Genomic DNA, 12,821 nt, shown 5'->3' on the forward strand with positions numbered 1-12,821 from the left:
CTCCTTGTAGGAAATAGGTCCCCTTTAGGCCACAGTTTTGTGGTTCCCCAAAGGTCCCCCTAAAGATACACGCTTCTCTCAGGCACAACAGAGCTCCATACTTTGAGCGTTTGCTTCAAAATTCAAATAAGTTGAGGTGATGAAATATTCTAACATTGATCGGTGGTTGCACAATGCTGCAAATATGCTAAAAATCACTGACTACGCTCTTCAAATAAGTAATTGTTGGGCATGTGGATTATATTTAAATAAAACCGTTATCAAAACAAATTAAAGATAATGGATTTACCATAAATTATTCCACATCATTCTGTTTGCTGCCGTGTTGTTACTCAGTTCGAATCGTACCACTGAGAGGTAAAAGTCCTCTTGGAGTAGTCCAGTGATTTGGCGCATCAGCCTGTACAATCACCACTGTCCAAAGAATCTGCCCATAGATCTTGAAGAATTTAGAGTCTTGGGACTCCCTGGTGGTCCAGTGGTTAAGAATCCACTTTGCAATGCAGTGGATGCAGGTTTGACCCCTGGTCTAGAAACTAGGATCCCACATGCCGCGTGCCGCAGCGACTGCACTCGCACTCCGCAATGAAAGATCCTGCATGCCACAAGTTGAGTCGACACAGCCAAATAAATATTTTAAAAAGAAGAACAAGTAGTTAGAGTCTTATCTAACAATTAACTGTTACTCTGATTTGAATACAAGCCTCTGTATAATGTGTGAAAATCGTAACTTTGCCTTGTTATTTTCTGAATTCTTACTGTATCCATTTATTGTGTTTTAAATCAATATTATTTTTTAGAATTTTAGGTCTGTTGATTTACAAATTTCTCCACTAAACTTTTAATTGAGGTAAACTAGGTCTTCTATTATTTCTGTCTGTTGCTTCTTTTGTTCAATTTGGCTTTCTTTTAGTTACTGTTTATAGAAGGGGGTGGGCTTCCCAGGTCAGTGGTAAAGAATCTACCTGCCAATGGAGGAGATGCAGGTTCGATCCCCAGGTCAGGAAGATCCTCTGGAGAAGGAAATGGCAACCCACTCCAGTATTCTAGCTGGAAAATCCCCATGGACAGAGGAGCCTAGTGGGCTGCAGTCCATGAGATTGCAAAGATTTGGACAACGATTTAATATAGAAGAGGGTAAAGCTGATGAGTTCTTTTTTTGTCATCAAATAATTCTTTTCATGACACAGGAACAATTTTGCCAGGCAATAAAACAAGATGGCAAGCCAGACTCTCAGTCAAAAATCAGATTTAGGATTCCTCAAATGATTTCCCTTGCTTTTGGTAAGGAATCTATTGTCTTAATTTCAAACTTGAGAAAAACAGGTATAGGGGACAGGACTTGTCACCCATTCATCTTTGGAATATGCACCATCCAAGACCAGAAAACCAGGAGAGAGTCACAGGAATCAGGATTAATTCACCTGAACAAATCTCAGTGAAGGGCAAACTGGATTGGAACAAATCTGAAGTGGCATAGTTCCACAGTTTGGGATAAAAACTCAAGAGGAATGAAAGTAGGCAGAACTTTTCTGTGGGACCTCCACCCTTCCTCCTTCTGCTTTAAGCTTTTGCTTCCCCAGTAGCAGCATTGAGTATGGATAGACGTAATTGCATAAGAGTACATAGAAACATTCTGTTATGGACTTTCTAATAATCTAATAATCTTCAGTGCTTTTCATGAGACATTAACCTCTAAAATTAAAAAAAAATCAGATTAAATAGGAAGTTCACACAACGATTGTAGAAGCTTGTTCATATGGAAGTCTGATGACACTACATTAATTGTTTAACCAAGATCATTCTGAGTGAGTCTGATGCTTTTCCAGGGATGTAAACATTTCAACATGCTTGTGGATTAACTCATCAATATTTTATGCTTATTTTACAGTCAATGGTATTGATCAATTAAATGGCATATTAAATATTCCACATCCTTTGTTCTTTAGATGATGAATATCTGGAAAAAAACATTCCGGTAGAAGCTGAAGAGCTGTCCTTTGAAGTATCATATTCAGAAAAGCTAACACAGGCTCCAAAAAGGAACAGATTTAAGAAGTTAGATTTTAAGAAAGAAGACTATGTTTTACCTGTAAGTAAAATGTGGAAATGGAGAATATAGCAATGGCATTGTCTTCAAAATGAGAGTAGGATTATTTGGCACTTAACTGTGCATTTTGGATTTTTAAGGACACTTTTAATTACCTAAATTTGACATTTAAGATAGAATGGCTATTGTCTCAGCAAGCACGTGCAGTCAGTTTCAATAGGGGAATTAGCTGCACTCTGTACATCACAGTTGTGATGATGATATTATAATATATTTCAGGTGACTGTTTTGTGTTTGGTTTAGTAGTTGTGATCATCAGAGGTTCTAACAGTCATATTCATGACCTTTCTATGACGCAGCATGCGCCTCAGATATCTTTTTATGTGAATAGCAAGCATGTCAGGCTGTACAGATTTGGAAGGTCCAGGTCTCCTCTGAATGAAGGTATAATAATTTTCCTTTGCCATAAAAAAATAAATATCCTCAATATGTATTTTAGAAATTTGTTGTTCAGAAAACCAGATTTGGCCTAACCAAAGCAGAAGATCTGTCTGCGGAAGACATGAAGAAAATCCGCCATCTCTCTCTGATTGAATTGACGGCCTTTTTTGATGCCTTTCGAATTCAGCTGAAAAGAAACAAAACAGAGAAAGTCAAAGGACGAGGTATTGAGACTTACTCTGACTCTAACATTTTGACACACGGGAATAAGACAGTGCTTTTCTGACTCTTTTTTTTCTCCCCCTTCTGTTTTACAATGAAGACAGTGGGATTTTTGGAGTTCCCCTCACAGTCCTGCTAGAAAATGACCGAAGGAAAGACTCTGGGGTCAAAGTTCCCCTTGTGTTACAAAAGGTGAGTTCGGTGTACATAACTCGGGAGTTCATAGAGCTCTGTGCTTGTAGTATGCTATTCGGAAACCCGCCGATGAATATTCTTAGATCTAAAGACACGAAGGCCCCTTTAGGACTCGGGTTTCTGTAACTCTCGGCTTCCCTCCTTGCATCCACGTGACATCTAAGGCGCCTGGGTGTGTTTGCCTTGCTAAGAACCTCTGTTGCATTGTCCAGCCAGAAAGCATCAGGTTATGGACACAGATGCTGTCACATGGCGTCCTTCTGTTACATTTGTTCCAATATTTTTAAAATGTTATTTGTGTGTATGTATGTGTTTGTGTGTGTGTATATGATTATTCTCTCCTGGATAAAAGATAACTACTAATTACTAATAGTCCATTTATTAATCTTACAAGTATTTGCTGAGATACATCACAGGTTGGGTGTTTTACGATGTGTGTGTATTACTATTTAAATGAATTTTCCAGACAAAGCTAAATAAAGTCTAGAAATCAGCTTATTCTGGTGGTGTTTTCAGAGTGCCTGGGAAAGTATATATTGCGACAAAGAAGATTTCTGGTTTAGGAAGTTGTGAAAATGATGTCTGAACAATACAGTTGTCTCAGTGACCCTCACTGGCAGATGGCTCATTTGCTTTTAAGCCCCACCTTTTATAGCCGACAATTTACTGTGGTTTATTCAATAGGGATATCCAGTGGTACAAGTAAAATTCCAAGCCCTAAATACAAATCTTGTTGAATTTTAAATTCCATTTTTTGGGTGTTTTTTTTTTTTAACTACACTCTGTGGCATGTGGGATCTTAGTTCCCTGACGAGGGATGAAACCTGCACCCTCTGCATTGAAAGCGTGGAGTCTTAACCATTGGACCTTCAGGGAAGTCCCTTAAATTCAGTTTTTAAATGATATGTGAAAATACTGACAGAGGACACATACTTTATTCACAACAGCACTTCTCTTTCCTGTCTTCCTCAGTTTGGGTACCAATACCTCAAACTGAGCTACTCCTCCAGTCGGGTGACTGACTGGCCGCCCATAGGCGCAGGGAGGATAGCAAGCGGGGTCCAGAGGATGCCAAGGCCCGCCCAGCGTGTGCATCCCCAGGGCGCCTCCCTTCACTGGGCCACATTTGATCTCTGTGTCCTGTCACATCTGACCATCACTGAGCCCCAGGAGGTCGCTATGGTCATCTCCTTTCTACTGGTGAGGCAACTGAGGCATCATAGGGTGAGATAACACGCCCAGAAACACACGGCCAGCAAGAGATAGATGCAAAGGGGAGCAAGTCCATGGTGACTCTAAGATTCCTTTCCATCCTTGGGTTGAACCATTATTGTGCCCTTTGTCCTCTAGGAAGAGGACACAGTCTGAAGAAAATGCATAAAAATCTGACTGAGAAGATTCAACACACGTTTGTATTATTACGTAGGAACAGAAGCCTAGCCCACAGAAGGTGCACCGCATGCTGCCTGGTTCCTCTCATACTAACTCCTCAATAGAGGCTCACTCTGGGTGCTGCTGAGGTTAGCGGCGCTCTTGTAAGACACTGGAGGTGGTGTTCTTCCAGTCCTGGGGGTAGAGGCTTTTCTCAGGAAGAAGTTCCTTCTCCCTAAATACTTACATCTCTTCATACCTGCAGGAGCTGCCTTAGTTCCAGGCATCATCATTTCTCGAAGGGAAAATAGCAGAGACTCGGAATCCTGCTCTTGCTGTGTGAACATGGGCAAATCTTTACCCCTCCCATGCCTCAGTCTCTTCAGCTGTAGAATGGGGACACCACAGAATCATCATGAGGGTCACGTGCATTAATATATGTAAAGTGCTGAGAATGTTGTCTGACACGCTCTTAAGTGCACAGTGTTAGTGTTTATTATTATTTAATAGTGAAGCATCACCATTACCATGAGACAGATAAGCCTTTACAATTTCTAATCCCTTGGTCAGATTTTGAGAAGCCCTACAGTGTCTTGGGCTTCCCTGGTGGTACAGTGGAAAAGAACTCCGCTGCCTGTGCAGGTTAGATGCAACAGACATAGGCTCGATCCCTGGATCAGGAAGATCCCCTGGAGGAGGAAATGATAGCCCATTCCAGTGTTACTGCCTGGGAAAATTCCACGGACAGGGGTCGCAAAGAGTTGGACACAACTGGGCCTGCATGCATGCACAGTGTCTTAGCTAGAATAGTGTAACTAATGATAGTAATTTAGGGTCTTTTCTTACTGGTTGGTGATGCTGACTCAATGGACATGAGTTTGAGCAAGCTCTGGGAGTTGGTAATGGACAGGGAAGCCTGTTGTGGTGCAGTCCATGGGATTGCAAAGAGTCAGACACGACTGAGCAACTGAACTGGCTTACTGGTTGACCTGAAGAAAGATACAGTAATCAGACGTTAAAATATTTAAGGGGCAATGTGCTTTCGTGGTTAAGAACAGAGTTGGTGCGTCACTTTTAAGGATGACCCTGGGAAAGTGAAAAACAACCCTAAGTCTCTATTTCCTCATTTGCCAATCGGAGGCTAGTGTTGACCTCCTGGGGGCGTGTGAATGTTTAACTAGGCATTCAAGTACCCGGCATGTCTGTATGCTTGGTAATGTATCGTTTTCATCATCGTTGTTATTTTAAATGCTCATAATCATATGGAGGTATTTATTTCTGTCTTGTATCATTGCTTTCTAGTTCTTTGAAAAAGTTGAGGAATCGGGTCTGGAATCTGAAGGGATCTTTCGACTTTCAGGATGTACTGCCAAAGTCAAGGTACCAAACATTGTCTCTCTTCCTCGTTAGAGATCTCAACTAGCTGGATCAGTTCACGCAGGCATCTTCTGTGGTGTTGTCATCATTTCTGATTCTCTCACTTGGCACTGTAGAGCGTTCCTCAACACCTATGACTAAATGTTATTCCATGATCCTGAGCTGTGCATTCTTTTAAATTAAAACAACAATAATAAAAGCAAACAACAGTAAAAGAACACATCAATTCACTCTCAGGAACTGCCGCTTGTCTTGTCCCATCATTATTTTGGGGGTTAAACACTTCAGTTTTTTTTACTGAATTCTACGACAAAGTTTACTCTTTGTCGTAGAATTCACTGAGCCAGTATTAGATGACCCCTGGTATCGATTGTCAGTTGTTTTAAACTTAGAAACATTCTCTGGCTTTCCTTTTAATGGACATCCTTATAGGAATTTGTAGGAATGGCTGTAACCACTAAAATACTCCCTCAGCAGTTCTGAAACCCAGTTCCATTGAAGGTAATGTTAGCATCTACATCTAAAACCACCGTGCAGTGGGAATTCCTTTACTTTCTTCCCTCTGTATGGAGGCTAAGTCTTCAGTTCAGCAAAGAAAAGAATTAAAGGGAAGCTTTGCTCATCAGTTGCCAGCAAGACATCCCACTTGCTCTGCCGGTACACAGATGAAGAGTCCCTCTCTGCCCTGGGTCACTCCCTGGTGGGTGGACCTGGAGACATGAGCAGTTGTCAATAATGAATCCTTGAGGAAAAAAAACCTCAGGGAGAGGGAAAAGGAAACTTGACTGTGTTCAGAACTATTAAAAGGAATTGTGTAGGGGCGGGAAAGCATCTCTTCCCTAATCCATTTTGGCACATGCTTTGGGAGATTCTATTTGTATCAGCAATTTCAGTCTTATATAGAAGTATGAGGAGATATTTTTCAAGGTGGAAACTGAGAATCAATAGGCTATATCTTTGGAAGCTCCAGAAGGCAGGTGCTGGGACCAAGTTAGGAGGAGAAGAGGGTTACAGGAGGACCTCGCTTCTCAAGGATCGAGTGTCGGGGGAGGCGAACTTGAGGGTGTCGAGCCTCAGACCAGGTACAGGCGGGACCATCACCCTGTGCACTGTCAGCCCCAACCCTGGGGAAGGGCCTGAGGCTGAGCAGAAGGTGCCAGCAGCTGGGGAGTCATCCACCTGGAGTTTTTGCAGATGAACAGCCAGTTCTGTTTTGAAGGGAGACCTGAGTGGTGGTCCACACTTTGTCACTGCATGTCTCTGGGATGTGACTTCCTTGGGAGTAGAGATTACTAAATCCTGGCACAGGTTCGCTTAAAATGCAGGAAAATTCCTAATGGCTCCTTAAGGTTCATACTTGCTAAATGGGATCTGGTTTTTGTTTCAGCTTCTCACAGGAACAGTTTTTACATATACTTCTAAATAAATGTGTCCTAAATCCGAGAACAAAAGCTGTCACTTCTTGGTTAAGTCTTTGTGGTTATATCTGTAGAGTCAGGGAACCAAAATGAAGTCAGGAGAACAAGTTTCCTAAACCGAATCAGACTCCATCCCTCTAAACTTCCCTCCATAATAGGGAAGCTGTATTTGTACATGTTCTTACTGACTTATTCTCTGTGTGTGTGTGTGTGTGTGCGTGCGCGCACAAATTAGTAGGAAGAGTGGGAGCATAATGGATATGATTTAAAATTTCTATTTTTGAAAATAATTCAAAGGAGAAAAGATTACACAATGTTTCTTGTGTGTATGAAGTTTAACATCATAGCACACGTTGCTTTTCTCTAGCTAATCTTTGACTGAAAAGCACTTATCAAAGGCCAGTAATTCCTTTAACGTGCTCTAATAGACGCATGCATTCCTGAACCACATTAGGTAAAAGTCCCTTTTGGCCCTTAATCGGTTTTATGTAGTTTCAGCCTATTTAATTCCATTTCTTGTCCGTCCGAAAAATGTATTCCAGATGTCTTCGTGGTTTGAGCTCCAGGAAAGCCAGTGTGGAAGAATGCTGGGTCAGTGAATAGAAACAAGGGAATACTGCAGTTAGAAAGTCATTGCAACTTGATACAGCCAAGGGGTCTTTATTTCTTCCCTTTGTTCAAACTTGAAACTTAAAAAAATGTTTTCATCAGTTAGACTATTTTTTTCTAGAAATGTGCTTGGGGAAAGAAAGTTTAAAAAAAAAAAAATCTCCCTCATAATTATCGTCAAGTTGTGCCAAGTAGCTGACTCTAACCCTCAGGTATCACTGTGGGTTGTACTTTCAGAGCCTGGTTAGACGTACAGGGAAGCATCCCTGGGGGAAGCTGCGGATTTAGCCTCTCAGGGCACCAACCGCCGAGCCCATCCTGGACGTGAGGCCTTGGGTCATTTGGAACCAATTTAATGGCTCGGTGTTTCCAGTAATTTTCTTTTCCACAAATGACAGAAATTTGAGCCAAACCCTGGGGAATATATTTTATGGAAGAAAGCAGACTGCTTTGACGTGCGTGGCTTTCTTTTTTGACTCATTTCAATTATTCAGAGGCTGCTCTAAATGCTTTGTGAGGATGTTACCTGGTCTTCTGGTTTCCCACCCTGAACTGGTTTTTTGAGGCTGAAGGTGGGTTATTTGCATTTTTGTAAAATTACCTCAGGAGGAGAAGCGGGATGGATATTTGCTCAGACGAGGTTTAAGGCCCTGGCTCCTGATCCTTGCCTGCTGCTGCTGCTGCTAAGTCGCTTCAGTCGTACAGTCCCACAGAGTCGCACAGTCCGACTCTGTGCGACTCCATAGACGGCAGCCCACCAGGCTCCCCCGTCCCTGGGATTCTCCAGGCAAGAACACTGGAGTGGGTTGCCATTTCCTTCTCCAATGCATGAAAGTGAAAAGGGAAAGTGAAGTCGCTCAGTCATGTCCGACTCCTAGCGACCCCATGGACTGCAGCCCACCAGGCCCCCTCCGTCCATGGGATTTTCCAGGCAAGAATACTGGAGTGGGGTGCCATTGCCTTCTCTGGATCCTTGCCTAGCGTCCTCATTAACAGTTTAAACATACACCCGTCTCTGGTGAGGAAGAGTCGGCCCCTGGTTCATCTGGTCCCTTGTTTAGGACACCGTGGAGCTCTGCACCAGCTTCCATTGTGCTCTGCTCCAAACTCAGGGAGGGCGTCCTTCCCCTCCTTTCTGTTGGCCCTCTAGACAGAACGAGGTGCCATTACTCCCCGAATAGCACTCCACATACACATAGGTTTCCTGTAGTAATAACACTAGAGGTTGTAGCAGAGACGAGGGAGGGTAAATGCGGCCAGCACTTACTGAGCGCTCTCTGTGGGCATGCCCCGCCCCCTGAGCTCTGTGTTATCCAGTTTAATCTCTGCAAGGTTGTTTGAATATCCCTGTTATGCAGTGGGAAACTTCACAGGCCTTCAACTAGACCATTGTGGAACCAGGATAAACACCTAAAGAATGTGGTTATACCTTAAGAATGCATTCCAGTATACAGTAGGTACAGACAAATGCTGCTTGATTCCACTTATACGAGGTACCTAAGAGTCAGATTCCTAGAGTCAGAAAGTACCTTGATGGATGCCAGGGTTTGGGGGAGGGGCGGTTGGAAGATGCGGCAGGGAGCCGGGGACTTAGTGTCTACTGGGGACAGAGTTTCAGTTTAGGAAGATGAAATATTAGGGAGATGGATGATGGTGAGAGTTGGACAACGATGTGAATGTAGTTAGTGCCACAGAACTGCACAGTTAAACGTGGTTAAAATAGTGTTTTTATATTATGTGACTCTTACCACAGTAAAAAAAAAAAAAAAGTTTAATGAGTGTGGTTCTAGAGCCTGCCCTTGATCCTGGGGCCATGTTTCCCCGTAGGTGACAGGGAAGCACTGGAAGTTTTCACCAACAGTCACCTAGTGTTTCAGCCAGCCTCTTGTGGCATAGGTCTGTGGAAGTGGATCTGAATTATCCTGCTCTTGCCAGTGCTTCCTGAAAACCAGCTTCCCCTTGGCTCTCGGGCAGTGGGACAGGGAAACATTGGCTCCTCCCCCTCCACTTCTTGTCAATAGCACCTCCTTCTGCCCATTATCCCAGCCTGCAATCTGAGAGCCATCCTGGACTTTTATTTCTCCCTCTGAGTCTCATATTCAACCCATCGCCTCTCCTTGAGAATTTTCCCTCCTGAGTGTTGCTTAAATGCCACCTCTTCTTCCTGTCCTGCAACTGCTCACCTAGGTTAGTCGCTGATTATCCGTCACCAGAAATGCCAGCGGCTGCTTTCGGTTTCCCCAGCCTTATCCCCACCAGCACCAAGCCCTTCACCTGCTCCCCTCCTCCACCACCAGATCACTTTTCCACCCGGCCACCAGAGATGATAAATCTCACCTTGTCATCCTCTAGCTTCTCTTGCACGTTCAAGGCTGGAAGACTTAGGTTTCTCTTGAGAATAAAGCAAAGGCCTTAAGGATTTTTCACAGTTTTCTTTTTTAAAGTATCCTTTTTGAAGCAGTTATTGTTAGTTGGGAAACTGACTATAACTGCCTGGTATTATTGGTAAACCCTGTAGTTCAGGGAGCAATAGAATGCCCTGGGGGTACTGGCCATCAAATGAGTTAATAATCTAAAATGGATAACCCAAATCAACTTAAGGACATTTAGTGATTTTTTTAAAAAGTATTAACACAGTGTTCCAAACCTTACAAAGTACCGGGCAAGCATGCAGGCATGTGGAAGACATGTGTCCATCTTGGCATGAAACTTCTGTATTTGCTCCAGGAAGATGTCATGGGTATGCATGTTGCAGTGAGGTCAGAGTTCCTTTGTTGGGTTAGTTTTCATTCTGTATGTAAACCAGCCAAGAGGCATACATCCTTCATTGAATTTAGAAATATTAGTACAAGATGAGGTGGCAGAAGGAAGGAATCATTGGGGGGAAAAAAAAGAAATAGAGGCTTTGTCAAAATCTAGCAGTGCATTTATCATGTGGGGATAGTCAGTATTCTGCCAAAACGATATAAATGAAGCTATGATCTGAGTAAAGAACTTTTGTATTTGTACAGATGGCAAATTACTTTAAGATTAGCATTATTCTAAAAGGATTTTAGAGAATGTTTTTTTAAAAAAATACATTCAGAAAGAGCTATTTCAGTTCTTCAATCATGTTGAAAAAGAGGAGCTTAGTAGATACTGGCATTTCAATCTAATTACAAAAATAGTTTGTGTAATGACAGTTTTTAAAGGGGAAGAGACGGGGATCAGGTTGTAAACTCACTGTTTTCCTTGATTTTCAGCAATACCGTGAAGAATTGGATGCCAAGTTTAATGCTGACAAGTTTAAATGGGAGAAAATGTGCCATAGAGAAGCTGCAGTAATGCTGAAAGCCTTTTTCAGAGAACTGCCCACCTCTCTCTTTCCCGTGGAATATATACCTGCCTTCATCACTCTAATGGAAAGTAGGTGGAAGAAGTTACATGCGAATGGATAAGATACAAGGTCAATGAAGTGGCACAGAGCAGAATAAAGATGCATAATCAGATGTGATCATAAGTGTATACATTTGCTGTTTCCTGGTAATGCTTGGCGAAGTATTGAGTTTGATGGTAAACTGTCATCTCTTTGCATGTATATATTTAAAGTCTGGTCATTAGGATTTAGAGGGTTTTATAATGGTGGCTCAGATGATAAAGAATCTGCCTGCAGTGCAGGAAACCCTGGTTCGATCCCTGGGTCAGGAAGATCCCCTGAAGAAGGGAATGGCCACCCTCTCCAGTATTCTTGCCTGGAGAATTTCATGGACAGAGGAGACTGGTGGGCTACAGTCCATGGGATTGCAAAGAGTTGAATATGAGTAACTTTTCATAATCATTAAAAGGCAGAGAGGGATGTAGAAGGACCAAGGTCTTGAGATATGAATTCCTGCTCAAACATCTGTTAACCATGCAGTCAGCCTTTCTGAGCTTTATGGCTGCCCCTGTAGATTACAGATAATAACTACTTGTCAAAGTTGTTGTGAATATTGAATGAAGACATCTAAGACAGTGACTGGTATATAACAGTCTTTCAAAAATAGAAGATCTCTCCCTTCTTTAAATCCAGTGTCCTAGATCCGATGATGTAGCATGAAACAAGAAAGAGTTTTGTCTCTGAAAATTACTATATTGCATAGTGTTTCTGAAGCTTATGAAGTCACATAGATGAGGCCTTAGCTGAGATCCATGCGTGTGTGTGTGCTAAGTTGCTTCAGTTATGTCCAACTCTTTGCGACCCCATTGCAACCCCATGGACTGTAGCCCAACAGGCTCCTCTGTCCATGGAATTTCCCAGGCAAAAATACTAGAATGGGTTGCCGTGCCCTCTGCTAGAGAATCTTCCTGACCCAGGGATCTGAACCTGTGTCTCTTAGGTCTCCTGCATTGGCAAGTGGGTTCTTTACCATTAGCACCACCTGGGAAGCCCTTAGCTAAGGTACTTGGATTAAAAAAAGTATAGAAACTGGTCAGCATGGCTTGTATTTGGCAGTAAGAAAGTAATTTCCTCCTAAGGGTTGAGTATTCAAGAAGGTGTGACGAGAGAAATTTAGAAAAGTGGAAAGGTGTTACATAGTGTGGGCTTTGACTCCTAACCTGAGGAATTCAGGGTTCACAGCCTACATATGTATAAGCTTGCTAAGTAAATGGTGATTCTGTATGGACAGAAAGAGACCATGGCCCGACTGAGAAGATATATCCATATAAAGAGGTTGGCCACTGCTCAGTTCTCGAAGAGGTTACCACGCAGGAGTGAAAGCCAAAATCCAGGCTTTAATGATGAAAGTCTTATTGGTAATTTGAGAATGTGAGCCAAAAATTGACGTTTTAAAACACTACATGAACATAACAAGTATTATCAGTATCTGCCAGTTTACAACCTTTGGCAGGTTGGCCAGAACCATCAAATCCTTAAAACCACAATGAAAGAAAATAATAACAACATCCGAAGTTTTTTGACAAAACTTGTCCTGAAAATTAGTTGGTTCTCAATCTTTAAAATGTTTAACTAAACCAGATTCATAAAACAATCCTTTATGTCTTCAGAGAAGAGATTATGATTAGAGACTTTTCTAAGCTTTAATTGACATGCTGTGACCAGTGTCTCTGTTCTTTGTAAGATGTAGCATTTTTGTTTTATGACAGAGAGAACTATTTCT

At 42.3% G+C, this 12,821-nt stretch overlaps 1 protein-coding gene across 2 annotated transcripts in view; it reads left to right on the forward strand.

Moving 5' to 3' along the window:
• Positions 1 to 12,821, forward strand: part of ARHGAP28 (Rho GTPase activating protein 28) — a 139,140-nt gene that overhangs the window by 105,124 nt on the left and 21,195 nt on the right. For both annotated transcript variants that reach the window (XM_070362021.1, XM_070362022.1), the window contains exons 8-12: positions 1,950 to 2,092; positions 2,550 to 2,715; positions 2,814 to 2,905; positions 5,582 to 5,659; positions 10,926 to 11,088. In XM_070362021.1, coding sequence (XP_070218122.1) covers positions 1,950 to 2,092; positions 2,550 to 2,715; positions 2,814 to 2,905; positions 5,582 to 5,659; positions 10,926 to 11,088 — 642 coding nt within the window. The remainder of the gene's footprint in view (positions 1 to 1,949; positions 2,093 to 2,549; positions 2,716 to 2,813; positions 2,906 to 5,581; positions 5,660 to 10,925; positions 11,089 to 12,821) is intronic.

The sequence above is a fragment of the Bos mutus genome, chromosome 24, assembly GCF_027580195.1.
Source record: "Bos mutus isolate GX-2022 chromosome 24, NWIPB_WYAK_1.1, whole genome shotgun sequence".
NCBI classification, from domain to species: Eukaryota; Metazoa; Chordata; class Mammalia; order Artiodactyla; family Bovidae; genus Bos; species Bos mutus.